At 46.7% G+C, this 26,180-nt stretch overlaps 11 protein-coding genes across 11 annotated transcripts; 2 read left to right on the top strand and 9 right to left on the bottom strand.

Annotated features, from left to right (window-relative positions):
• Positions 1–327: 327 nt before the first annotated feature.
• EYB26_007606 (uncharacterized protein) lies at positions 328–1,629 on the bottom strand (the record flags this gene model as incomplete). The annotated part of the gene is made up of 1 exon (XM_054266872.1): positions 328–1,629. One exon carries the CDS (start codon positions 1,627–1,629, stop codon positions 328–330), a length of 1,302 nt encoding a protein of 433 aa, XP_054122847.1.
• A 905-nt stretch (positions 1,630–2,534) lies between these two features.
• EYB26_007605 (uncharacterized protein) lies at positions 2,535–4,119 on the bottom strand (the record flags this gene model as incomplete). The annotated part of the gene is made up of 2 exons (XM_054266871.1): positions 2,535–3,470; positions 3,520–4,119. 2 exons carry the CDS (start codon positions 4,117–4,119, stop codon positions 2,535–2,537), a joined length of 1,536 nt encoding a protein of 511 aa, XP_054122846.1.
• Positions 4,120–5,096: 977 nt separating this feature from the next.
• EYB26_007604 (uncharacterized protein) lies at positions 5,097–9,505 on the top strand (the record flags this gene model as incomplete). Its single annotated transcript, XM_054266870.1, has 8 exons — positions 5,097–5,154; positions 5,210–5,818; positions 5,876–6,122; positions 6,240–6,338; positions 6,392–7,830; positions 7,877–8,062; positions 8,114–9,317; positions 9,370–9,505. The coding sequence occupies 8 exons, from the start codon at positions 5,097–5,099 to the stop codon at positions 9,503–9,505; spliced, it is 3,978 nt and encodes a 1,325-aa protein (XP_054122845.1).
• Positions 9,506–9,840: 335 nt separating this feature from the next.
• Positions 9,841–11,115, bottom strand: EYB26_007603 (uncharacterized protein; the record flags this gene model as incomplete). The annotated part of the gene is made up of 4 exons (XM_054266869.1): positions 9,841–10,369; positions 10,468–10,747; positions 10,798–10,896; positions 10,956–11,115. 4 exons carry the CDS (start codon positions 11,113–11,115, stop codon positions 9,841–9,843), a joined length of 1,068 nt encoding a protein of 355 aa, XP_054122844.1.
• Positions 11,116–11,170: 55 nt separating this feature from the next.
• Positions 11,171–11,938, bottom strand: EYB26_007602 (uncharacterized protein; the record flags this gene model as incomplete). The annotated part of the gene is made up of 3 exons (XM_054266868.1): positions 11,171–11,338; positions 11,396–11,680; positions 11,729–11,938. The coding sequence occupies 3 exons, from the start codon at positions 11,936–11,938 to the stop codon at positions 11,171–11,173; spliced, it is 663 nt and encodes a 220-aa protein (XP_054122843.1).
• Positions 11,939–12,504: 566 nt separating this feature from the next.
• On the bottom strand, positions 12,505–13,677 carry EYB26_007601 (uncharacterized protein; the record flags this gene model as incomplete). The annotated part of the gene is made up of 3 exons (XM_054266867.1): positions 12,505–13,015; positions 13,083–13,563; positions 13,629–13,677. 3 exons carry the CDS (start codon positions 13,675–13,677, stop codon positions 12,505–12,507), a joined length of 1,041 nt encoding a protein of 346 aa, XP_054122842.1.
• Positions 13,678–14,227: 550 nt separating this feature from the next.
• Positions 14,228–15,290, top strand: EYB26_007600 (uncharacterized protein; the record flags this gene model as incomplete). The annotated part of the gene is made up of 4 exons (XM_054266866.1): positions 14,228–14,467; positions 14,524–14,701; positions 14,812–15,065; positions 15,129–15,290. The coding sequence occupies 4 exons, from the start codon at positions 14,228–14,230 to the stop codon at positions 15,288–15,290; spliced, it is 834 nt and encodes a 277-aa protein (XP_054122841.1).
• Positions 15,291–15,576: 286 nt separating this feature from the next.
• EYB26_007599 (uncharacterized protein) lies at positions 15,577–17,634 on the bottom strand (the record flags this gene model as incomplete). Its single annotated transcript, XM_054266865.1, has 9 exons — positions 15,577–16,041; positions 16,103–16,292; positions 16,350–16,474; positions 16,531–16,639; positions 16,712–17,033; positions 17,095–17,164; positions 17,221–17,251; positions 17,314–17,367; positions 17,438–17,634. 9 exons carry the CDS (start codon positions 17,632–17,634, stop codon positions 15,577–15,579), a joined length of 1,563 nt encoding a protein of 520 aa, XP_054122840.1.
• A 1,342-nt stretch (positions 17,635–18,976) lies between these two features.
• On the bottom strand, positions 18,977–19,813 carry EYB26_007598 (uncharacterized protein; the record flags this gene model as incomplete). Its single annotated transcript, XM_054266864.1, has 1 exon — positions 18,977–19,813. The coding sequence occupies one exon, from the start codon at positions 19,811–19,813 to the stop codon at positions 18,977–18,979; it is 837 nt and encodes a 278-aa protein (XP_054122839.1).
• Positions 19,814–20,969: 1,156 nt separating this feature from the next.
• EYB26_007597 (uncharacterized protein) lies at positions 20,970–22,106 on the bottom strand (the record flags this gene model as incomplete). Its single annotated transcript, XM_054266863.1, has 1 exon — positions 20,970–22,106. The coding sequence occupies one exon, from the start codon at positions 22,104–22,106 to the stop codon at positions 20,970–20,972; it is 1,137 nt and encodes a 378-aa protein (XP_054122838.1).
• Positions 22,107–23,596: 1,490 nt separating this feature from the next.
• On the bottom strand, positions 23,597–24,387 carry EYB26_007596 (uncharacterized protein; the record flags this gene model as incomplete). The annotated part of the gene is made up of 2 exons (XM_054266862.1): positions 23,597–23,965; positions 24,025–24,387. The coding sequence occupies 2 exons, from the start codon at positions 24,385–24,387 to the stop codon at positions 23,597–23,599; spliced, it is 732 nt and encodes a 243-aa protein (XP_054122837.1).
• Between the last annotated feature and the right edge of the window lie 1,793 nt (positions 24,388–26,180).

Raw genomic sequence — 26,180 nt, 5'->3', positions numbered from 1 at the left:
CTAGGAGATGTGCAATTATTGGCTAACATAAGTGGAGTCTTGATAAGTTATTAGCAATCTATTGGCCTATTGATTGTGGATGGATCTTGCATGATTGGCTAAACCAGATCAGAAAAACGCGGGGAAGCGCTAATATAGGCTAGCGTGAACTCCAATTCTTCTTAATTTGGCCAATCACCGCCCAGCGTAACTCGGCATTTCTCCGAATATGCACACACAATCTGTTCGAGAAAGTTTTATCGAATGCTGATTGAGAAATGCATAGGTCTTCTCGTGTCGTTCTATTCTTGACTGTATATTATGCTAGACGTGACAAATTGAGACAAACTACAACTTTGCCTTCACGCGGCCTTCACGCTCTTTCCTCCCCTTCCACCCTGTCAAATCAGCCAACTCCAACTCTGGATCCAAATGCGCCAAATTCTTCGTGTTCATTTTCTCGCCCGCCCTCCAACGCCAATTATGCACAATACCTGCATCTAGTTTTCCCTCAATATGATCTGCAATATATTTGCCAACAATCGGTAGGAACTTGAAACCATGCGCGGAGCCACCAGTGGCAATAAAGAGGTTTTGTTGGCCTGGGTGGGGAGTAACGAGGAAATGGCGGTCGGCTGTGTCGGCGTCCCAGCAGAGACGGGTATAGCAGAATGGGCGATCAGCTAGTTCGGGGAACACTCGTCGTAGGTTGCGGCGCATCGTTGCTTCGATTTCGAGGGGTAAGTCGTCTGTGGGGGATTGCACGAAGGTATGTGGGATGGACGTGGTTATTCCGGATACTGGGTCGGTTGTGGTGTTTGTGATGAATTGGCTGTGAGCCAGTTTGAATATTCCATCTTCCTGAGGTGGGAAGAAATACCCTAGCTCAAGATTGTCGAGGATCGGAAGAGAGGCATATTGTTTTGTCTCAGCCGGAGTCAGTTGAATATGTGCCACTGAGTGTCCCTTGGCTGTCAATTGGTCTTGAAGATCAATCAAACTCGGCATCCAGGCACCAGCAGCCAAAATGACGAGATCGGCTTCGTGAACTGTCCCATCCTGCGTAATCACACCCTTACACGTAGTTCCATCAGACGCATACTTCAGCTTCCGAACATACCCCTTATCACCAGTAATAAACTCTACTCCATTCTTCTCCGCCGCAAGTGCCATCCTCCTCAAAGCCTCACCAGACTTTGCCCAGCCCGCCGTCGGATTCCACACGTTAATATTCCATCCATCCAACTTTCCCGTCACCAACGGTAATCTTTCCCGAATCTGCTCAGGGGTCAAGATCTCCAACCCTTCGACTCCAAGCTTTTTAGAGGTCTCAACAGACCCTTCCACAAACGGTACAGAGAGGTTACAAGCACTCAAAATCCACCCCGGAACATGATACAGTCCCTGAAACATATCCCAATCGCGCCATGCTTCGGTCGACTCAATACCCATTTTGCAATAAAGCGGTTCATTGTAGTCGCTGCGGATTACTTTGCTGATATCCGTTGAGGCAGCTTCGCAGGAAGGCGTTGCATGGCGGTCGAGCACGCGGATGGATTTGTAGCCGCGTTGGGAGAGGTGGTAGGCTGTTGAGGTGCCGAACGCGCCGGCACCGACGATGAGGATTTTTGTGTTGGGAGAGATTGTCATATTGACTGATGTATCCTGAGTTTCTAGAATATCAATCCAAGTTTCACTTTCTATCGTGTCTTTGAAGTGAATGCCCAGAAAGATGCCTATCCAAGTACCTTCATTCGCAAGACTATATTCTATACTCTCGACACTTAAGGGTCATATCTCACACAATCTAGTCAATCAGCTGACAAGTATCGCATCATGAGAGCAAAACACCGAATCTCGCTTCAAGCTCCCTTTAGCGCAATTCACGAAGTGCTCTCCGCACTTTTTTTTCGAATTAATACCTCACTTCTGCCTCCGACATCAAAGTGGAGAGCTCAATAGACCCGCTAGGGCCGCTACTAATGCCGCAATATCCAAATGTAAGTCTGATAGGCGCCTCACAATAAAGGCTGATTGATTCGTTGGTAGTTTTTGGGGAAGAATTCTTATCGGGAGGGCTTATCTAGAAAAGTGGAGACTTGCGTGGGATGTTGTTAGCCTCGACTCTAAGGGTAATCTCGGAGTCGCTCCGAGCTTCCTCTGGCACTTTGCGTGTCTGCGTGGGCTGGCCAATGAGATGATTGTCTGCCATGTAAACGCTATTTATCGCTATCGAGTTTTCTGACTGCAATGCTGCATAGAACAGATCGCACTACGAATTAGGTGAAATCATGTGGAACCGTGGGATTGGGTTTTAAGGTGGACATTGCATTGACAGTTCGAGTTACGAATTTGGGGATGGCCCCAGGAATTGGTTAACTATTGTATGTAAACGAAGGACCGGGGTCAGTACACTGTGGATAAGTACGGAGTAGTGGAGATATGATTGGTTCTAAAGTCATGGATGATTGAACATAATATTGTAGCTAGATGACCTATATAGAACAGAGTATTGAGGTATAGAGAGTTGACATTCTAGTCAAGTAGTGTATCGACTAGTAAGTATACCGGAAGTCCTTCTTCTCCTTATCCGTCAAATCCGAAAACGGATCTACCGCTACAACATGCTGATCCCCAGTAGCCTGCTCACGGTCGCGCTTCTTATTCTCCAAATGGCATAGCACGCCGTACGCAGAGATACAGGCAATAGCAACAACCAAACAAGCCAGTAGACCCTCGTATCCATGTGAATAAGTTGGGGCATCGGAAGAGCGGAAGGTCTGAGGGCCGATGATGTTGCCGACACAGTATGCAAGGAAAAAGACGGCGTTCATGGTTAGTTTCTTCGAGTGACCACTGGTATTGGCCATGGGTAGGGATGTTGATAGGACGTAAGGACCCCAGTATGTATAGAAAACATAGTATGCTGCGAGAAGTCCATGTTGGTTGGATCGAGGCAGCTTCCACATGAGTATGGCACAGGTCATGGGTACTAGATTCGCTAGAGCGATAACGATGCAACGAGAGTTCTTGAACCGGGCTGCGATGAATGACAGAGCGAGTTGCCAGACGGTGGCTAGTACGCCAGTTGGGATTCCGAGAACCGTGGTGATAAGACTTGAGTATCCGAGTCCCGAGACAATGATGGAAGCGAATGTGACGAGACCGCCATTAGGAATGTTTTGCGCCAAGGAAAACAATACCAAAAGCCAGGTTTTTGGATCCGTTAGGCATTCGCGCACTTGATACCATTTGATTTTCTTATCCTCGACACCCGTATTGTTGTTCTTGACTCTTTCGAGGGCGACATATTTTTCGCGATCGGTCAAGTACCAACATGTCACGGGCGAATCTGGCATGAAGAAATAGACGACCACAGCCCAGAGGATTGTGAAAGCTCCTAGTACAATGAACAAGAGGCGCCATGGCGGAAGGCTGGTGTGTGTATGACCGATACCGTAGCTGACAAGCCCGGAAAATACAGAGGAAAGCTGCTTTTGTCAGAAGTGTCCATATTTTCCACGCGTGGGAAGTACTCACCTGATTGAACCAGAAAGCAAGTCTAATAGGCTGCTCTTCCGTAGTCCACCACATCACAGTGAAGATGCTGCAGATCGGAAAGACGACAGACTCTAGCATGCCCATGAGAAACCGCACTGTTGCCAAGCCAGCGAAATCATTAGTGGCTGCAGTGCACATCAAGATGATGGCCCATCCTAGCAGACATGCAGAAAGGAACTTTGCCACGGGAAGCCGCTGAATGAGAAAGGCGGCTGGATACTCGAACACAAGATATCCAAAGTAAAAGATCGAGCCAACCCATGAGTACTCATTTCCGACAAGGTGTGTATCCGCTCTCATTCCGTAGATGGCAGCGTTGGAAATGATGACCTTGTCCACAGCTGCCAGCACACATGTGCTCATGATCAAGGGGATCAAGATCAAATCAATCTTCCACAACAACTTGCGTGCTTCGGCTGGCGTGATGGGCTCAGCCAACACGGCTGGGTCCAATTCCTGCAAGAATTTGGCGGCGACATCCACATCGGGGCCGTGATGATTCACAACCATTTCGCCTAGCTTTTCGGCTTCGGCATCGTTGGCTGGTACAGCCTTCATATCTTGAGCAGCTTTCTCCATAGCGTTGCAGTTATATGTCAAGAAAAATAATGGTCAAGAGGTGGTTGTTATAGTGAAGACATCTGTGGGTTGGAGTTTCGAGCAGTGGCAGGACACCCGAGATATAAACAATCCGGGGAAGCTCAATCAAGATCGATAGATAGATTGGCCAAAGATAACAAGTGTGTTGCAGCACAGACATCAACCAAAACGTCCAATACAAGCGACGCGAGAGATACCAGAACGCGCAAGCACAAGCGTCATTGACAGCCCAGCCTCGAGCATTGTATCTTATCACGCGAGCAAAGAGATAGCAATATCAACCGTGCTGATGAGTTGAAAGGGTGAGTAAAAGTGGTGATGGCCCTCAGGAAGGTCGGAGCGACATTTCCTATCAGAGTGGGTCCGCCCAGTCGCGGCTTCCGGCGTCGCTTTCCTTCCAGTGGCTTTGCCAACCTTCGACTCCAAACTCACACCAAAGGGAATTATCCCAAGATCCTATCTCTCGGGTTCTTCTCCTCATTCATCATCCAATGGCATCAAGTGCCACTAACCACGACAATCGAGCTATCATGTCCCCGACAGAGAGGGCTTCGGAACACGTCTGACCAGAACCCGACCCTGTTCGGCCGGTATTCGCACTTATCAGTCCCGCTTTCTTCTCCACCTTGACTAACCCAGTCATGTAATAGCTGGACTTGCGTGGGATGAAATAAAATCATCGGATCGTGTGAGGGGAATATCATCCAATGGGTCGCCAAGCCTTCATCATGACATGACTTGATGCTCGGTATTTCTTCGTTTGGACCTGCCTAAAGAACCGAAAGACAAGGTCAGCAGTCGAGAAAAAAAATTGGAAGGAATAGTTGCATACTTTGAGGACGGCAACTGAGGGGTACATACCATCGTGAGCCAGCATATGAAATAGAGGCACTTCCCCCCATTTCGACGATTGAGGTTTGAGAAGAGCAAGAATTTGAACAACTCTACACATCAATATGGCTCCTCATCGTCTAGAGGCCAACGTTGACGGCCTGAACATTAAAATAGCTATAGGTATTTTATCATTCGATGCTGTAGATATTGAGACTCAACTAACAATATCGTCTAGATCGAGGCGGCACCTTCACAGATTGTTTAGGTATTGTTGAAGGCCGGGAAGATGACATTGTCGTCAAGCTGCTTTCGCAAGACCCTTCCAACTACGCAGATGCTCCAATCGAGGGTATTCGCCGCATCCTGGAACAAGCCACAGGAAAGCCATTTCCAAGGAGTGAAAAACTGAGCACAGGCGACTTCTCTAGTGTCAGTATCCGAATGGGTACTACTGTTGCCACGAATGCACTTCTTGAGCGCAAAGGCGACCGAGTAGCACTTTTGATCACAAAGGGATTTAAAGATGCTTTAGAGATCGGCAATCAGTCGCGACCTCATCTATTTGATCTCAATATTCGAAGACCAGATGTTCTGTATGAGGAGGTCGTCGAGGTTGACGAACGAGTGACCATTGAGGATTACCAGCAAAACCCAACACCAAACAAAGAGGCTCTGGCCGCTTCATTAGATTCAGACCCACAGCTAACGCGTGGTGTCAGTGGTGAAGTTGTACGAGTTTTGGAGAAACTGGACGAGGACAAGGTCCGGAAGGACCTTCAGAGTTTATATGAAAAGGGCTACCGCTCAATTGCTGTTGTCTTGGTTCATTCATATACATTCCAAGGTAATTTTATTTGTTCTACTATTCACATAAGCTGCAATTGATACTAACTTCTAAAAGACCACGAATTGGCCATCGAGCGCATTGCCAAAGAAGTTGGATTCCCCAGCATTTCGCTCTCCAGCCAATTACTTCCTATGATCAAAATGACATCTCGTGGCGCCTCTGCAACCGCCGATGCCTATTTGACACCCGTCATTCGACGATACATTGACGGATTCCGTTCTGGATTCAAAGACGGATTGCGGTCAGAAGATACCCGATGCGAGTTTATGCAGAGTGATGGTGGATTGGTGAATTTCGAAAAGTGAGTCCAGCTTTGTGAACATTCTCAATCTTCGCAACGAATTTCGATTCTAAAATTCCTGATATGACTATTGGGATTGCACGCTACCTGATTGAGTCAGCCGCTTACACATTATAGATTCTCCGGTCTACGAGCCATTCTATCCGGTCCTGCTGGCGGTGTTGTCGGTCATGCCCGTACATCTTTTGATCCAGCAGACCCTAGACCCGTCATTGGGTTAGTCACGTCATCGAAAGTCCTTTGCAATGTAAACTAATTAGTTTGTCTAGATTTGATATGGGAGGAACCAGCACTGATGTCTCTCGATATGATGGAAAGTTCGAACATACTTTTGAAAACACCACTGCTGGTGTGACGATCATGGCTCCCCAGCTCGATATCAATACTGTGGCCGCCGGAGGAGGCAGTGTCCTCTTCTGGAGACATGGCCTCTTTGTTGTCGGCCCTGACTCGGCCGGAGCGCACCCTGGACCTGCATGCTACCGAAAGGGCGGTCCATTGACCGTGACAGACGCCAACCTGTTCCTCGGTAGATTGCTTCCAGAGTACTTCCCCAAGATTTTCGGACCCAATGAGAATGAAGCACTTGATGTGGAAATCACCCGACAGAAGTTTACAGAACTTGCACGTCAAATCCAGGAAGAAACTGGCCAAGCAAAATCTCCAGAAGAGATTGCCCTCGGTTTCATTGAGGTTGCTAACGAGTCAATGGCCAAACCAATCCGAGCATTGACAGAGGCTCGAGGATACGAAACCTCCGCACACAACCTTGCATGCTTTGGAGGTGCCGGTGGACAACACGCTTGTGCTATTGCCACGTCGTTGTCGATCCAGACAGTCATCATTCACCGTTACTCGTCTATCCTTTCTGCATATGGTATGGCATTGGCCGATGTCGTTCATGAAGCACAGGAGCCAGCATCAGGATTCCTTGACGAACAATCCTTGAAAACCCTCCGTGACCGCATCCAAGCTCTCAAGACCAAGGTTCAAAGCGAGCTGGAAGCCGACGGCATACCAACCGAACAAATCCATCATGAAGTTTATTTGAATCTACGCTACCAGGGTACTGATAACTTGTTGATGATCTTGGATCCTGAAGATGGCGACTTTGCGGAAGCTTTCATCCGAGAACATAAGCGAGAGTTCTCATTCACATTCCCAGGACGTCCTATTGTTGTGGAGGATGTGCGTGTCCGTGGAGTCGGAAAATCATTATCTGTTGCACCGGAGGCACCCCAAGCTGAATTGAAGGCAACCAAAGCTATTTCTATCGGAACTGAAAAGCAAGATGCCAGCACAGCCGTTTATTTCACAGGGGTTGGACATGTCACGACTCCAGTCTTCTTCTTGGGCAACCTACAACCAGGAAGCCATATTAATGGTCCAGCAATGATTATTGATAAAACACAAACCATTGTGGTAGAACCACATGCTAACGCCACAATTCTATCACGCCATGTCATCCTAGACGTTTCACCCCAGAAGAAACGCGCTGCTGGCGAAGAATCCACCTTGGTTGTTGATCCAATTCGGCTTTCGGTGTTTGGCTACCGATTCATGTCGGTCGCTGACCAGATGAGCCGTATGTTCCAAAAGACTTCGGTGTCCACTAATATCAAGGAACGACTTGATTTTTCATGTGCTGTTTTCTCTCCAGACGGAAAGCTGGTGGCCAACGCTCCAAACGTCCCAGTCCATCTTGGCAGTGAGTTCTCTTGACCTTCAGACCGTACGACTACTAACACGAATAGGTATGGAATATGCGGTTCGTTATCAACACGAGCAATTTGCCGATAAACTACAGCCTGGAGATCATATTTGCACCAACCATCCTTTGGCAGGAGGAACTCACTTGCCCGATATTACTATTATCACACCTGTATGGGATGCTGAAGGGAAGCAGATTATTTTCTATGTGGCGTCAAGAGGTCACCATGGTAAGTTTGATTCACTCCCGCGAATGAAGGTTCGTCTCTGACACCAAGCAGCCGAAATCGGAGGTATCCAACCTGGTTCTATGCCTTCGAACAGCAGACTCCTCTATGAAGAAGGTGCCATGACAATGGGATTCAAGATTGTTTCTGAGGACCGCTTCAATGAAGATATTGTGCGAAAGTTCTTGTATGACGAGCCTGCTTCCTTCCCAGGATGCAGTGGTACGCGTACCTGGAACGACAACGTATCCGACTTGAAAGCTGCTATTGCTGCTAACCAGAAGGGAGCAACCCTTCTTCGCGGCTTGGTCGAAGAGAACTCGCTCCAGGTTGTGCACTTTTATATGGACGGCATCAAAGATAATGCTGAGGTTGCCGTGCGCGAGTATTTGAAGAAAGTTGGCAAACAAACAGGAGGCAAGCCATTGAAATTCTCCGATTTCATGGATGACGGAACAGAGATTCGCCTAGAGATCCGGATAGACACGGAAACTGGCTCGGCCGACTTTGATTTTACCGGCACCGGACGGGAGACTTTCAACTGCTTGAATGCGCCAAAGGCCATTGCACATTCAGCCATCATCTACTCTCTGAGATGTTTAATCAATGTTGACATTCCCCTTAACCAAGGTTGTCTCGCGCCTTGCAACGTGATCATTCCAAGCGGCACACTCCTCAATCCTTCCGGAAATGCAGCTGTCTGCGCAGGTAACCCCATTACCTCACAGCGTATCACGGATGTGGTACTGGGAGCTTTCAACGCCTGCGCTGCCTCCCAGGGTTGCTGCAATATCATATCTTTTGGAATGGGCGGTATGGATAAAGATGGAAATGTTGTCCCTGGTTTCGGTGTCGGCGAGACAATCTGTGGTGGTTCAGGAGCCGGACCAGGCTGGAACGGCACATCTGCAGTACATTGCCATATGACCAACACCCGCATCACAGATGCCGAAGTCTATGAGCTGCGTTATCCGGTCATTCTTCGCCAATTTTCCATCCGCCAAGGCTCTGGTGGACGGGGACAATATAACGGTGGTAACGGTTCAGTACGAGAGCTCGAGTTTAGAATTCCCCTGTCGGTATCAATGCTCAGCGAGCGACGAGTCTATCGCCCGTACGGTATGGCAGGTGGTGAACCTGGACAGGCCGGATTGAACTTGTATGTGAGGAAGGAACACGATGGCTCCGAGCGTACAATCAACATTGGAGGAAAGATGGAGCTGAATGTACAGCCCGGTGAACGTATCATTATCAACTCGTATGTATTTCACCCTAAAGGCTTAATGACTAGAATGCTAACTGTTTCACAGACCTGGAGGTGGTGCCTGGGGCTCTCTCAGCGACGCGCCAGAAGTTGCTCCTGGCAATACAGCGTGGAGGCCGAATGTCTTCGAGCCTCGTGGAAGTGTTCACGCATTTACAGCAATGGCGGAGGCAGCACAGTAGATACTTGCTATGATATGATAGGACGAGAAATGAATTAGTGCATGTATATCAACTTATCAAGTTCAATTAAGGACGCCACGACATTACCCTAGCCCTGCAACCCTAGCCGTGATGTCATCTGACATTATATGAACAATCATCTATATAACCCTTTCTGTTTGAGTCGCGTGATCCTGTTAGCCCTAAGTCTACTGCAATGGAGGTGGAGTTATGGAGGCTCAAGCTGAGACTTTCGAGGAATGATTGGAAATATGACACATATATTTGGAATAGCGGCTTTGAGATGATTACGACTGATGGATCAAATAATGAATATTTATCTACAGAGAACTTGACTATTTGTGCTCCCAGTCACTCAACCATCTAAACGTAATTTTCCTGCCTTCCAGACACTTGACTCTGACCTGAACTTTGTCACCAGGTAGCAAATCAACCATATTGTCCTCCCACTCGGGCATTTCACCGCTCTCGACGTCCAGTAAAAAACCCTTGATGGGGTTATTAGACTCAATCTCTACAGTCTCCCAACCATCAGCCTCAGGCCTAGTCAGAATTGTAGTAGTAAGCTTGGTTCCCTTTGGCCAGTTCAAGTAGCGGAACGGTTCAGGCCAGTCTACAAATCGTGCAACAACAGCTCCGTTGCCATCAATCAGATTTGCCGATAGAATGATGAGACTATCTGCGTCCACTGCACTGGGGTTGGTGAGTGTTCCGAGGTCCGTATTCTGTCCAGGCAACAAGGAGACCTGACGGGAATCATTTTCGTATTCAACAAAATTTTCAGTATATAAATCAAATGCCTTGATGACTAAGATAAAGTCCTGTTTTTCAGTGGTAGTGTTGTGAGCGAAAATTTCGTTCAAACTTGGAATGCAATTGAACTTATCTGCCAGATAATGGCACCAGCGCAGTACTCTTCTCCCTCTCCCTTGAAGTTACGCTTCCAGTCCCTCAAGGCCTACCCATAAGCTTCACTCTGCACCAACTGACTGACGTACGCATAGATCTCAAGGTCGTTTGTGTACCGGAAGTTCTCGGCCATGTATCTGGCAATTCTCTTCTCTGCGCCTTCGCCCTTATTATGGCAATCGATGGTTTGAGATTGAGGATGACGGTCTGCTGGATCGGGGCAGAACACATTCACTGTGCGCATGTCAGGGTATCCATGCATACCGAACTCTGATATGAAGCGGCCGGAAAGTGTGTGATAGTCCTGGTAAGCAAGTTGTTTTCCATGCCATACTACATACTGTTAGCGTGACATACTGTGAATTATGGGAAGAAAAACGTACCATCCCATTGATGCACGTCACCAATCGTCTCGTCGTTAGCAGTTGGTCCACCCCACGGCGAATTAGCCCAATACTGCACATGCGGGGCAAACGGATGGTCTGCAATTCGGCCTCTTTGCGTATACTCTCCAAGAATCGGGAATGTATAGGGTAATAACCGCATGCGAGCATATAATCCTGCCAAATCATGATTCCGTGCTCGTCACACGCATCCCAGAAATCTTCGGTTTCGTAGTACCCGCCTCCCCAGACGCGGATCATATTCACGTTACTCTTCTGTGCCATACGGATCCAGGCGAAATATCTTTCTCGCGTCATTGTTGGTGCGAGGTTGTTCGAGGGAATCCAGTCTGCTCCCTGGGTGAAGATTGTTTTATTGTCCACCTATCACCTGAACCGATAGTTTTGTAGAGTCAAGGTTGTCTGACAAGGTAGATGTGACAGATAGATTATCAACGCGGTTATCATAGGTTTCGAGGTAAACGGGAAGATGAGGGCCAGCGTTGAGAATTTTTGGGCCCCAGTCCCAGCCCCAGGAGTACTAAAAGGAAATCCAATCAGCTTCGAAGACCACTTCTTGGAAGTAAGGAAATCAAACCTGAGCCTTTCGCATGTTCATCCTCTTCTTGTCTCGTATCAAGCTTGTTCGTCCTCCCCACTTCTTCTCCAGTTCTATACCCATGCGCTCTGCGCTCTCAAATAGGATGATCAATTCATTATCCTTCGCCCCAGACTCTACCAATGTCTTGCTCACATCAGCCGGGAAAGGGATAAATTGATTTTCGCTCTTCGCAATCTGTTCCCCATTCAGGATCACAGTTGCGAAGGTATCCAAGCCCTCGAAGAAAAGTTCAACATGCTTGTGCCCGCTGTTTGCCGCCTCCTGAGGAGTTGGAAATGTGCATCTGTACTCTCAGTCTGATCTTCCCACCCATTGGATCCTGCGCTCATTTTGGCCAACGTTGTAGTCCGGAAGGAGCTTGCGTGAAAGGAGCTCGAGATAGATCTCGGAGGGACTGTGTTGAGCTTCTTGCCACTGAGACAAATCAACAGACTCGGGTAACTGCTTCTTATCTGCTGAAATTGTAGAGACAAGACGCCATTGCCAGTTTTTGTTGAGGAGGGTGCGCGTGTTCTGCATGTTTCCTTATGCAATTGATTGTTCGCTATGTATTCTCCCGAATGAAATCAAGTGGAATGATAGGAAATGACGAAGAAAATGATTCAAAATAAAAGGAAGAAACTATCCAAGCTTTCAAATTGTGACCTCTCAACTGCAGACGAGGAGGAATACAGCAAGTTTCCTAATTGGGGAATTTCCGCGCTTGGCCGTGTCGCTGCTTGTCTCCCGGGCCGACCATCCGCGAAGAACCGCTCCATTGTTTTTCAATGCGGAGTTGCATATACGGCATTGGAATAGATCAAGCCCTGATGTCTTTTCGTGTGAGAGTCAAATTATGGACAGAGGTCACAAGATGCGAGGTTTTCTTGATCGGTAAGAGGGTGACACACTTAGATCGCTTTCAAGAAAGATCATAAATTAAGATTCACGATACATTCTTGATTGTATGCAATGTTCTGAGAACTCTTCAAGTAGATAACTAATTCTGGGATCTGGACTAGCTCAAAAACATGATCCTTTTTACTTTCATTGATTGTTCCAGATTCAAGTAGATACTATAGACGAGCCTTAAAATCATGACCCAGTCAGATAGTCAAAACTGCACCTCCTTGTTCACCGGTCAACAGCTTCTCAATAAGGACCAAATCCAACAATGCCTCTTCGGCTGTCTGTCTTGGATCAGCAGCCTTCTTCTCAATAGCCTTTCCAAAAGCCTCAATCTCGAGCCCAACACCGGTGTTGAATGGGAACTCTTTCAAAGCTTCTTTGCGCTCACCATCAGATCCACCCCTCTCAACAACTTTGACACCCGCAGGAGTCATTGCGACGGAGCCATTGGTTGAGGTTACCTCAATCAGGAAATCGCTCTTGAATTCTATACCGAAAGAGAGACTGATGGTACCGCTTCGGCCGCTTTTCAAGAGATAAGCGCCGTTGACTGTGTCGACTGGAGGAAGATGCGGCTGCATTTGAGTACTGAATGAGACTGCTTTCTCAATGGAGTCACCTAATGCAGACAGAAACTCTCGGAGACCAGCGACAAAGTGCACACCGCCATCGAGAACGAATCCTCCTTGATAGTCGGGGTTCTTTCGCCTGATCGAGCACATTGTTATTAGGATGCTTAAACTAATTGAAAGGAGTAGAGACGGAAAACACGTACCACTCCGTAGCATAGAATGGATTCCCATCTTTAACCATATCGTGAACAGAGACATGAAATCCCGTCACCGCACCACCCAAACGCTCAAGCTGTGCCGTGCCATAGGTGATGGGATCAATGAATCGAAAGTTCTCAGCCACGGCCCACACCTGACCCTTTGCTTTGTATGGCTCATAATCTGCAATAAGCTGTCTTGCTCCTGTAGAATCCTTAGCGACCGGCTTCTCACTCAGAACGTGTTTGCCTGCTTTCCATGCGGCGCGAATAATATCTGGCTGCACGGTTATGGGAAGAGCTATTATGACAGCGTCAATATCAGAGCGTTCCAGCAGGTTGCTGAGAGATCTGTCGGGTGTTTCTGGGTTATCATAGTAGGCATCTACACCAGCCTCTTCCCCGAGTTTGGTGGAGGATTTTTGAGAACGGGAGTAAACGGCTTTGAGAGTATAGCTCGAGCTGCCTTTGACAGCCGGAAGGTATTCTATTTCCAATCAGTTAGAGCTGTACATGTGGACATTGTGCAGATGTAGTTATTCTGTTACTTACGGTCTTTGCCAAAGAGGCCAGCACCGAGAATTGCTACTCCGATGGCCATTTTGATGTGATGTATGCAGATGAAAAGTATGGGGATTGCTGAACGATGTAGCACAGTGCACAAATTGTTCAAGAAGAAATATTTTGTCTAAAAGAAATTATATCACCGGGAATCTTAGAAAAAAAATATGTGAAAGAAAATGGCCAGCGGGGCTTCTCTTCAAATCTTCGGAGATACTCCGTCTGGCTTTGGATTCTTTGAACCCGGCCTGGGTAAGAATAATCAAAAGATAGCCCATCAGGCACTATATCGTGGGGAGATGAAATATGATAATTACTCCTACATGCATTACATATCCCATCCTCGTATTGCCATGTGACCAACATCATACAGACCAGGTACCGGCCCGAGCATCCGCGAAGCTCCTGGATAGAGCTGAAGCGAAGATACCCCAAAGCAAAGCTAACAGCTTCCCCGCACACATAAGAAGTCGAGATATCGAATTTTATGCAAAGAAATCCAAAGTTTGGGCGTGTTGATTGTTGCAGAAGAACATCTCAAAACTTTACCTTTCACACAGAAGGTACTCTACTCTCTACACACAGTCAAAATGGCCAGCACAAACGAGTACAAGTTCCAAACCGTCGTCACGATTACGCTAACGGATGAAGAACGTGACAATCAAACTATTAATGAAGGACATGCAGGCGCCGCAGTAGCGGCCATGTATCGTGATGGCATCGTGGTCCTGGAAAATGCCGTCAATGTCGAGCACGTTGACAACTTGAATCAAATCCTGACCTCAGAGGCCGAGGCCCTGGCTGCTTTGCCGACCACTCATCTCAACAATGTACGTTCTGTCAGTCAATTTCCACACAGTCCTATATCTAACATAACAATAAACAGAATTCCAAGGGCGCGGGCAAGACAGGAAACATGTCCCAGGCACCCCCCGTGACCAACGAGCTGATGTACGAGGACATCTGGGCCAACGGACCAGCATCATCAGTAATTGCGAGCAATCTCGGCCCTACTCCTCATGTCACATATGTCAACAGAAACACCAATCTGCGGGGATTCGGTGGTGTCCGCCAAAACGTGCACGCCGATCTAGTATTTAACCATGCTACCCACCCCTTCGCGATAGTCACCAACTACTACCTCATCGATGTCTCCCTATATTCTACCAAATAGCTATTGGAGCAATCGGATTTGCCCTGTCTGCCGAAGTCGGTTCTCTCCCTCTTCGTCCCGTTACGCAGAGTATCGTCGGAGTAACCCAGGGCGTCACGGGATGGGTCATGGGTTTCGTCACACCGTATATCATCAACCCCGATGAAGGCAATCTTGGTGCCAAGATTGGTTTCGTATTCTTTGGTCTTGGTATCATCGCGTCGGTCCTTGTCTTCCTTTATATCCCTGAAACGAAGGGTCTCAACTTCGACGAGGTATGTCTATCCATAATTATTCTTATATTGGGGTGCTATTTGCCGACGGATTGTCACTTACAGATCGACTGCCTGGTCTCTTCCGGAACAAACTCACGCAAATTCCAGGGGGCTATTGCGGAATATCGTGCTCATGGTCAGAGCGTGAATAAGGAGGATCTTGGTCAGAAGTTAACTAGCTACGAGAACGAAAAGGATGGTGTGGTTATTGAGCAGCAAGAATAATCTGTGAATCTTGAAATGGATGGGAGGTTAGTTTGTATTTGTTGATATGTGTACATGTATACTGTTAAGAAGTGAAGGGTCGGTGTTGGGGTTGGTTGGACAAGCATGGCAATCTCATTTGAGGCCGTCAAGTATTCAATAAGTCATGCTTCACTCTTCTTGATAAGCCAAGTCATTCACATACACAGAAACACACTTGCATATATAGTCTAAGCGGACTCAAATCTGCCATCTAGACCACAAGGGTCGTAATTACATAACGTTATTATCTCCAACCAACCGACTCCTATGACTGTACATGTGTCGGCAATGTTGGATTTTGAGTTTCGTCCTCACTCCCATCCTCTTCCGATTCCCTAATCCACCGCCGATACTCCAACAATCCAATCTGATTCCTCCAGGCTCTACCCGATCTGATATCCGCCCATATCGCATAGAGTATCACAAAGACACTAACCACCCCTACACCGATCATACCAGCGCAAATCTGGTATCCATACCTGTAATGTGGCGCATCAGAAGCCGGGAATAGTAGTACCAAAGCCCACGCGTTGATGGCGTAGATGAATGTGTTTCCGATAGAGACGATGAGTCCACGTAGCGTTGCGTTTCCCTGACATACCTCGCTCAACCAGGTCATTGTTAATGATTGCGCGGGTAGTCCGGTGGTGATGAAGATATAGCCGACGAATTTGAGGGCCGTTGGGGCGGTCCAGACTGCTAGGAAGGCGTTTCCCAGAAGACATATCATCTATTGTAAGTTTTAGTATTCAAACTATGGTGTCAAAAAAGAGTAAAGAACCTGGAATTACCATGTTAGTGATAATCATCAAAGGCCGATTCACTAGCCAATCCGATATGAATCCGCTTAGTATAGAATTGACTACCGCAGCCCCCTGTCCAGCTGTCGGGATATTGTTGATGTTCTCAACACTGTATTTATTGAGCGATTGAAGCCAGAGTCCAAAGTAGCTATCACCCCAGGAGAATGCACCGTAGAAGCTGTTGCGCACAATGAGTCATCTGAATAGTGATTTGTACTGGCTGAGGACACCTTACACATAACAGATAACAAAAAGATAGACATGCCACGTCTTCCATATTCCTTTGAAGCGTGTCCAATTGACCTTCTTCAGGGGTTTGCGGCCTACACGGTCCATGCGCTCGATTGCAATTGTTCGGTCCTACATCCTGCTCAACCTTCGCGCACGGCAGCTTTCAATGGGACTGAGAGACGTACCTCGCAATCTAACCACCATGCCTTAGAATCCTTTGGCTGGTCAGGAATAGCCCAGAATCCCCATATAGCAATTGGAAGTGAGATGATTCCATCGAAAATGAAAAGCCATCTAAACACATATTTCCGCGACATTAGCAAAACTTCCAATGACTATGACTTGAAAGGAAAGCCAAGGGCAGACCTCCAACTAGCCAACCCTCTCCCATTCATGTGAGCATACAACCCAGCCTGAATATACCCGCTGAACATGCCCGCAACATTCTGCGACACCTCATATATCGCCATTCTCTTGCCGAGTTCGGCGGGCGTATACCATGCGGCAAGTAGAGATGCGAACCCCGGAAATGCAATGGCTTCGAAAAATCCAATGAAAAATCGCAGGCCATAGATGGTTTGATAATCCTTGGCACCTGCTATGCCCATGACCAGGATGGACCAGCAAAGTTCACATGTCGGCATCAGTATTGATGGGCGGATGTGAGTTGATAAGAGGATGAGAGGAACTGTTGGGATCTGTAAGCAACGCTATTCCATGAGTGAGAAGTAGATGAGATTGTGTTTTACCAGCACCGACGATAATGCCACAGTTGAACATAGTGCCAAAAATGTTCAGTTGATTGCCGTAGAGGTGCAACTGTCATTCGCTGTCAGCTTTCTACAAACCCTGGATGTTAAGCGAGAGTAACTAACATCTGTTTGCATTCCCGAGACATATGCATTACTTTCCAATGGGTTAATTGTGTTTCTCTCAAGTACTCTCGGAGGCCCGGATTGTGAACGTACGAAATATTTGTATTATCTAGATTCTTGATAAAAATCGATAAAGCCGTATACGTCCTGATCCAAGAATAACTGGTTAGTCTTTAAAATAGTCTAACAGGTACCTGTTGAACTATAAATCTCTCACAAAAGAACCAAATCTAATTTCCGTTTGACTGCAGACTCGGGGTCGGAATCGAAATACGGCGGTAATCGCACTCCCCATATTCGACTTGTATCCCGTGTCTTGCTCGAGACAGTATCGTTGTCGTTGGCATGATTAACTTCCCTCTCGATGGCGTTATTGGATGCCGATGTTGGCCTTTTCTCCTCGTGTCTTGTCATTGCGAACTCCACCTTTTTTTTTTCTCATCTCCTACTGGTACTTTAGACTCGTCTCTCATTGGATGACCATACTAGCAAGAGCTGAAGAGGGCAAAACAACATCAGAGATAAGTCATCGTTCTAGAAGAAAACAGAACAGAAGAAATCTTCGTGATCTGCAATTGATGATGGTGTCGTAAAATTCTTAGCGTCTAAAAAAAGAAACGAAATGAAACGAACATGATCTGCTTTTTTCCCTCCTCCGTCAGGCGCCCTGCGTAGTCTACCTCGTGTCCTGACCGCTTCCAAATCGCGCGAGCCAAAGTGTAACAGGCACGCATGGCTAGTTCTGTCGATCTTCCGACAGGGTTCATGTCCAGAAACGGGTAACAGAAGGGATCAACTAACTTGCGTATAAGACACAAGAGGTGCTCGCTCAACCTTGACACAGATCTGTGTAGCTGATATTGAGTTATTTACATTTAGGGGCCGATACAAACATTAGGTCAATTCTACTACGTATGGGTAAAAATCGACCAAAAATCAACCGCTTCACTTGCCTTTTCCAGCAAAATCAATAGCCGATGCAAGCTAGTACTAAGCAGGCTAGACTAAGGCGCGACAGGCTCCACACACTAATCGTTTTCTAAAGGTATGATTGGACAATAGTTTGCACGTTCCCCCATTGGGATACTCATGTCTTGGTTGTGTGGGTCTGGTCGGTTCTTGGGAGTGCTGCCGACCAATCATGTCGTCCTTTTGTATCTCAGAGAAACACACACTTAAGCTTAAATGAAGCCATCATATAGTTACATATTATGGTATGTAGTATAACCAGTACGTAGTATGTTGTCTTCGAAACATCTACTGCATTCAAGCATGTGTAATCTGGATTGCAGTTTAGGTGAGTTGGCTAATATCCAAATCCGAACGGCATGATGGTAGCTTGAGAAGTGGAACTAGATACTCGGCCCCATGGAGATCATCACTCAAAGAAATATATATCTACCTACTGGACTGCCTTATTTCTGGACAATGGACCGCTGAGTTTGAGAAGCACGCTTTCTACATATTGGCTGGAATGGAAGATGTCTTCATATGTTTGAGCTCTGAATTTCGACTATAAAGCAAATAATTACTAACACTACATTTCGAATCCATTTTCAACATTACGACCTATCCCCACACTTCCAGCTCGTAATTATCCATAGCAAGTTCTGCATAAGTAACACCAAATATCAGAATTAAATCAAGTTCTTTTTGTGCCAATTTAGCCTTTGAGGCTGGTCATACTCTCAGATTTCCTTCCCATGCTGTTACTTCCCAAATTACGGAAGCGCACCACCGACAGACAATCGCCGAGCTAAAAGATAGCAACGAGAGCAGCGACAAGAATAGCCATCAAAGTGCCGTGGGGATTGACAGCAAGAATTGATGCAGCACCGGTGAAAGCCGGTGGTCGAGGTGGACCAGTCGGGCTTGGAGCTGGAGACGCTGGACCGACAGGTACACCGGGCCGGGAAGATGCTGATGGTGGTGCTGGAACAATGGGAACAGAAGACGATGGCGGAGAGGGAATTGCAGTTTCCGAAGCTGCAGGGATTTCGCCACCTGGAGTTGGCACAGCCTTAGACGGAACAACAGGGCCGGAAGGAGAGGCAGGAGCTGCAGGTCCTGTATTTTGTGGAGGGACTGTATTCGCTGGTGCTGTGTTTAATGGAGGAATAACGATTGGAGGCACAGTGTTCGGCGGAAGCACCGGTTGGGAAGGCTCGCTTTCAACCTCAGTAGAGCAAGGTACTGTCACGTGTGTTGTGGTGGTGATAGTAATCGGAGGAACTACTGGAGACCCCGTAGACTCAACACATTCAATACAGGGCACCGTTTCTGTTTCTGTTTCTGGCACCGTGGCTGCCGGTGTCACTGGCGAAGATGTATTGCTAAATGGCGGGGCAGTCGATTTAGGGCACTCATGGCAGATAGTCGTTTCCGCGGAGGTTGTTGTACTGCACGGTATGGTGACTGTTGATAGTGACGGGGGAGAAATGATAGATGAGCTTGTAATCAACGGCGTTGTGGCTGCGGAGGTAGTCGCTGATGAGTTCAACGCTCGAGGGTACACATCGATCAGTGCTGGTGGCTCAGCCTTTGTCATTGCGCCAAAGCCCAAAGCCAGAACGAAGTTGTAATTGAGCTTCATGGTTTTCGAAAGCAGCAAAATGCTCTGATGGAATACAGGCTCAGACTGAGTGCAGAAGGAACGAGTGAAGTTATCGTCAACAAAAAACCAACGAACGAGAGTGGTAGGAGCAACGAGTATGAAAAGGCAGGTGATGCTAAAGAAGGAATCATTACCTTTTTCTTGCAACTACATTTTTCTTTCTCGATGTTTCTTCTAGGTACGTACCGCGTCACCTATACGCAGCTGCTCTCTGCCTAACTTTCCTTGCAGAAAAAGCTACCGTGACGGTGATACAGATTCCGACCATCCAGCATATAGCCTAGAAACCCGTAAAAAGCCAAGTGCATGTCTACCGAGTAATAGAGTCGACTTTCATATAGAGCTTACTGTCTGAACTGGGTTAAACTTTCTCCGGACCTGGTTGGCCGCAAACTCAATCATTCTGTATGATGCGCAGAAGCAAGAGATACTGGTTTCAATCCGATGCTTCAGCTAGACCTCAGTGGTTAGAAATGAGCGAAGATTCTCTAGTCGACATATTATCATTATACCTAGGTAGGGTCTCGTTTATCATAATACGTATTTTCATGAATGTTGAAGTCTCACCGAACGATGCCGAAGTAGGAAAAATACATACTTGAACAGTATGAATACAGCCAGAACTTTCGTCATTGACTTTTTGCGAACCGTAGTTCATATTTGATCCAGAGGTACTTGTGGCTTTCAGTTTAGGAGAATTCCCATTCATAGTCAACGCAAAGAACAACGATCAGAATACCAACTCCGTGTCATTTACTAGGCCTGTTTTATGTCGAGATGGGTTCCTGAGGACCTCTAGAACTTAAAGTAGGCTTGTATCATGGTTGAGGTAAATTTTACCAAGTCTTATTATGATCTAGAACGCAAGACCAGACTGAGTTTTGTTCTCTGAAAACCCAATTGCATTTATCTAGGCAGTTAGTGACAGCAAATTTTTATTAGGTTATAATATTGTAGTGTTTGTGAGACGAGCAAGAATTGGATTATAGCCCATTAATAATATACTATTAAACGCCTATTATTTCACAGAGTCTTTATCCATCTCAAGTTCCCATTATATGTGCGCAAAACACCCCTATTTACATTGAGCCCTTCATAGATATGTACAGCATTCTTTCCAACATCAAGATCTCATTTACTCCCACTCCACATAAACCAGAGGAGTAAAATATCCTCGTGGGTCACTGACAACATATGAGAGATAAATTGCATTCTGCGAAGAATTCGCCAACAAGCCAGGATGCGCCTGCAATGTGTATGACCAATTGATATAGTTGGCCGAGTAGAAATTCACAGGCGTCGCCCAAGGGCCCTCAGGGGAAGGGGCAGTGGTAATGAAAAAGGCCGGCGAAACACTGATACCCGCCTGCCCAATCCAGACGTACTTGTTCCAGACACTAGAGTAGTAGAATGTTCCCTGACCCCCTGCACCGGCATTCGGGATACCCACACCAGTGTCGTTGACGCCCGGAACATTGGGTGTCCATGCACCATTCACATAGTACTGGTATGCGGATTTGTTAGTGACAAACCTAGTAGATACTTTCGCAAGACCAACTGTGCCCGCAGCATTTTTGCCATAGAGATACGCGACACCATTGTTAACAACTCCGCCGTAGACGCCATAGGGCATTTCGTTGGTTGACCAAAAGTTCTCATCTACAATAGACACGGTCGGAAGGCCTGTTCCATGTCCGTTCACGGATGGGTCGTATGTGACCTCGTATAACATCGTGCCGGGATCCGGGTTGAGCAGAGTGAGGCCCTGAGTATGAACTTTGGTGATCCATGTGTGTGCCGTTACCGAACCCTTGCATATGTTTTTACTGGTCACCAACGGCGGACTATCAGGCCAAAGGGGATAGCGAGTGCCATCAGGACATGCGCCTGCTGTGTTTGAATTGCATAGATCCGAGGGGTAGGTATAGAAAGGCTGTCCGTTATTCTGGCCAGAACATAAAAGGCCACTCTCGCTATTTCCCAAGGCGTTCACCCACGATTGAACGAGGGGTGTACCGTCAGAAGCAAAGTTTGTCCATGAAGCTGTGCTTGAATAGATTGGAAGTCCGGCAACGCCGTTTTTGTAGTCTTCCGTGTCTCGACATGTCCACAATACTCGATCGCCTAATCGAACAGAACCGCAGGAATCGCGGTCGAAGCTAGGGTCGGACACGTTGCCTAGTAGGCGTGTGCTCCGCACAGTTGGGATGAAGTCCGCCCTAACTTGTGTCCCAAGTAGGGCCGCTGCGGCTAGAGCAGTGAACAGGGACATGGCCGTTTAGAATTAACCTGCCCTTTGGGCGTAACGTCGATTCTGGCAAGTGAGTCTTTCGAAAGATGATCCTGTACATGAGAATCCCAGGCTGCAGGTCTGAATGGGCTTGTTGTAGAAGACATTTTATAGTTGAATTCCAAACGAGGGAATCAATCTTTGAATTATATTGGCAAAGAGAAGAGTAAGCGAAATGTGACCAGGTAGTATTGTCATGAAGTGAGATTTTAGTTTCTTGTACTCGAGTGCTGTTCTTGGATACGAGTCACGAAGTCACCAGCATGCTACTAGGTAGTATTGCGAGGAAGTAAGATTTTAGTTCCTTTTACTCCGCATGTTCTTGGATAGGAGACCCTGACTCTCGATTTAATCCTTCGCGGAAACGTGCCTATAAATATGTGTCTCGTCAAATTGTTTTAATTCTAACAATAGATGTAACCTCTCAATGTCCCGAGTCATACCGTAGAACAGCGTCAAATAAGCTGAGCCGTAAGATAATCCTTTAAACGTTGAAAACTTTCAAAATATCCACAACAACGACGCAGCGAACCTGAGCCAGCCATATGGATTGTGGCCAATCAGATACCTAATATCACGTTAGCGATCTCCTGAGGTATTTATAAGCGAAATTTATCGCGGCTATATGCAAGTTTGATGCTTCAACCTAAAGACTTTATAAATTACTCAACGAATCCAGAGACTACACTCTGAACAATAAGCGAGTGGACAAGCCCTAGGAAGTGTAGAGACTGGTTATATGACTACGCCACTCAGAAAATAAAGGTCAGCATTCATGGTGTTTACTACGTAGGCTCTTCAAAATCCCGGTTTATAGCCTCAGTGAAACATCGCACGGTACCATCACCTCTGGCCCCAACACTAATGTTTAGGCTGTGATACTAGGGTCATCTTGCATCTTAGTGGTTCTTTGGATGTGCTACCTACGTATTTAGCCTGTACTTTGGTATGTGATTACCAATGCCATGCGAGAGACAAAAATCAAATCTCGATATATAAGGAGCTTTGCCAACGTATAGTGATCTATATTTAACTAGAATCACACTGGAAAACATCGGACTGTTGCATTCTAAAGCAGACACCCAAGAATATTGATGAATTCACACACACACACACACACAAAGATCGCTCGTGCCCGGAGAGTGACGGAAAGTTTGCTCTCCAAGCATACCATGGTACACATAGCTAAAAGATCTCGACCTCTTTCTATGTAAAGAGACCTATTTTCCTGATAGTATAAATATCGCCATAATTTTCGCATAAATACCTACGAAATTCTACCTATTGGTCAGACAGCCACCCACCCAACCGCCACGTCCTCTGATGCGGGGGGTTTCCAGTACTTTTTCAATGAGAACGCATTGAACCTAAAGAAATAGGTTGCTATTGCAACTAGGTCATTCTATCTAACATGACATTGAATATAATATCACACATATAAATCTATCATTGACATTAAGTCTACACAATTCCTAAATCAAACTGCCATTGACCTTCAGCGTCTGACCGGCCACCCAAGAAGTCCCCGACATATAAACAATCGCTTCAGCAATCTCTTCTGGTGTCCCCAATCTATTGAATGGCGACTGCTTTTTGATAGCGTCAACAAGAGCATCCGGCTTTCCCCTCATAAATAACTCAGTGGCCGTCGGTCCAGGAGCCACACAATTCACGACAATGCCCTTTGGCGCAAGATCCCTGGACAGCATGCGAGTGAACTGCTCAATGGCTCCCTTGGTAGAGCAATATAGTAGCTGGGGCGGCATGATGGTGCCGGCGTGACATAGCGATGTGCTGATGAATACGATATGTGATCCTTCGGGCATGTGTGGTACAGCCGCCTATGAATATTCGTTAGCAACCTCCTTATTTTACGCTGCTGCCTACGTCAAAAACTCACTTTAGCCAAGAATAATGGTCCCTTGACGTTGATTTCATATATTCTATCAAACAAATCCTCGGTAACTGCCTCAAGATTCGCCATCGGCATCCACCCCGCGTTGGGAATCAAGATATCAATCTTTCCGAATCTGGCAACTGCCTCGTCGACAATCTGCTTTGTGCCAGCAACTGAGCCCGCATCCGCTTTGGTAGAGAGGACATTATCCCGTCCCAATTTTTGAACGACCTCATCGGCTGCGGCGGAATCAGAAGAGTAGTTGATAACGACTTTGGCTCCGAGAGCGACAAACTGCTCGGCCACGGCTCGTCCGATACCTTTGGACCCGCCTGTGATGACAGCGACTTTGCCGGCGCAAGACATAGTTGATTATATTATATATGTATGTATACTGTTGTGAGCTTTTTGAAGTTGTTATATCTGATGAAAAGCCAACCATCATCTACGGAGAACACAGTCATATTTATATCCATAACTTCTTCCATCTTTGAAGTCGATCTTGTATACTCCAATCCTTCTAAAGACAAGTCCGAGATGATGGAGTTGAAAACGGCGCTGACATCGGCTTTTCGGCGATAACTAGTTAGTTATAGAGGATGTGGTCCCAATCAACAACCTTGGAAGTCCGATGCCTGTTCACCTAGGTACCGGTACCGATCACAGAAAGACAAACAGCCCAACTGATCTGGGGCGGATATATAAGATACAAACAATAGACGTCCACTGGTTGATTCTTCGAACCGACATCTCCATCTTTTCGCGATATAGCTGGGACATGTTAAAAGATCGGCTTTTCGGAGGAGAGACGGCACAAGAGTGTTATCTACGAGAGCCTTGGGTTATTTCCAGCTGATATGTCCGAGAAAGATGAGATGAATATCACAACTAGAGACTTGTCTCTATTGACGCCGGACGATGTATTAACAAATATCATTTGGATTGAACTGAAAATGTACCTAGATATAGCTATACAGATCGCGCAGCCACTTGACTAATGGAAAATCATTGGCACAAGAGGAGAAAATATAGTCCAATCTTGATCTAAAAGCGCGCAACGAAAATGCACGAGTAAGTTGAATGGTGCGCCTTTTCTTTGTACCAGCACCTTCCCAATGCGGTTAGTCTATCTTCCGCTATGTATCTTCAAGTAAGAATCTTTTCATCTCTGAAGCTGTAAATTAAAAGCCGACAACTAGGTGGAATATTATAGCTCCACTGAACTCCTTGATTTCGCATACTTGATGATATATGAGGTAGGACGAAGCACAGCGAATCGACCTTTTTCTAGAAAACTGCCCGATAAAGCCCACAAAAAGACTGCTGCAGATATTGAAGAACCCCTTGGCATCGGTTATCATTCTATGAATAGTTTAGTTACTACGTGCGGCAAACGAAAAGCATTTACGAATTCCGCGTGCTATCGTTGGACCACGCTTAACATGCACGATCGCAAGTATCAGCGTTAATGTAGCCGTCAGCACTATATCGGAGAATGAGATCCATTGTCGACAGCTTTAGCTTATATTTATTATTGTTGAGCTATGTCGCACGCCTGACACGTGTAATCCATGTTTACAAATTACGTGGCATGGTCGCTTGCCATGTAGTTAAATGATGCATAAAAGTTAGAAGCTCGAGGACACCTTCGACGGATTCGCGATGTAACCGCACAAAACGTCCTTCCGAAAAGAGATTATTGTCATGCGTCGATAACCGAGAATCACTCTGTATGGATCGCATAATGCGCCAGGGCAACTCCAGACGGGAGCCCACTATCAACGGTACGTCGCTAGGGTTGCATATGCTCGGCAGAAAGTGGAATCAATAATCGGTGTTAGAGCCCTAGATTGGACATACCGAGAGGGCAGTATTGTACGGAGTAGTACTCTGGAAGTGGTGGCGTCGAGATCGCCCCTGGCTAGCTGAGCTAGAGGCTAGAGCACTTTATTTTGCGGGGATTGGGCTGCTCTTAATAGCCTCTTATCGCTGTTATCCAGCCGCTAAAACATGGTGCGCGCTGACGTGCGGTCCTGCTAAGCTTGTTTGTGCTAGCGCAGCTTGCGACCCATACCCTGATAACTTAGCTAGGATAAATTGATTATTAAATTTGCGCAATCAGTCTGAAGATATCGCCATCGATCCATCTCGTATCCATC

This window comes from Talaromyces marneffei, chromosome 6 (assembly GCF_009556855.1).
Source record: "Talaromyces marneffei chromosome 6, complete sequence".
NCBI classification, from domain to species: domain Eukaryota; kingdom Fungi; phylum Ascomycota; class Eurotiomycetes; order Eurotiales; family Trichocomaceae; genus Talaromyces; species Talaromyces marneffei.
This window is presented reverse-complemented; position numbering and strand designations above follow the sequence as displayed.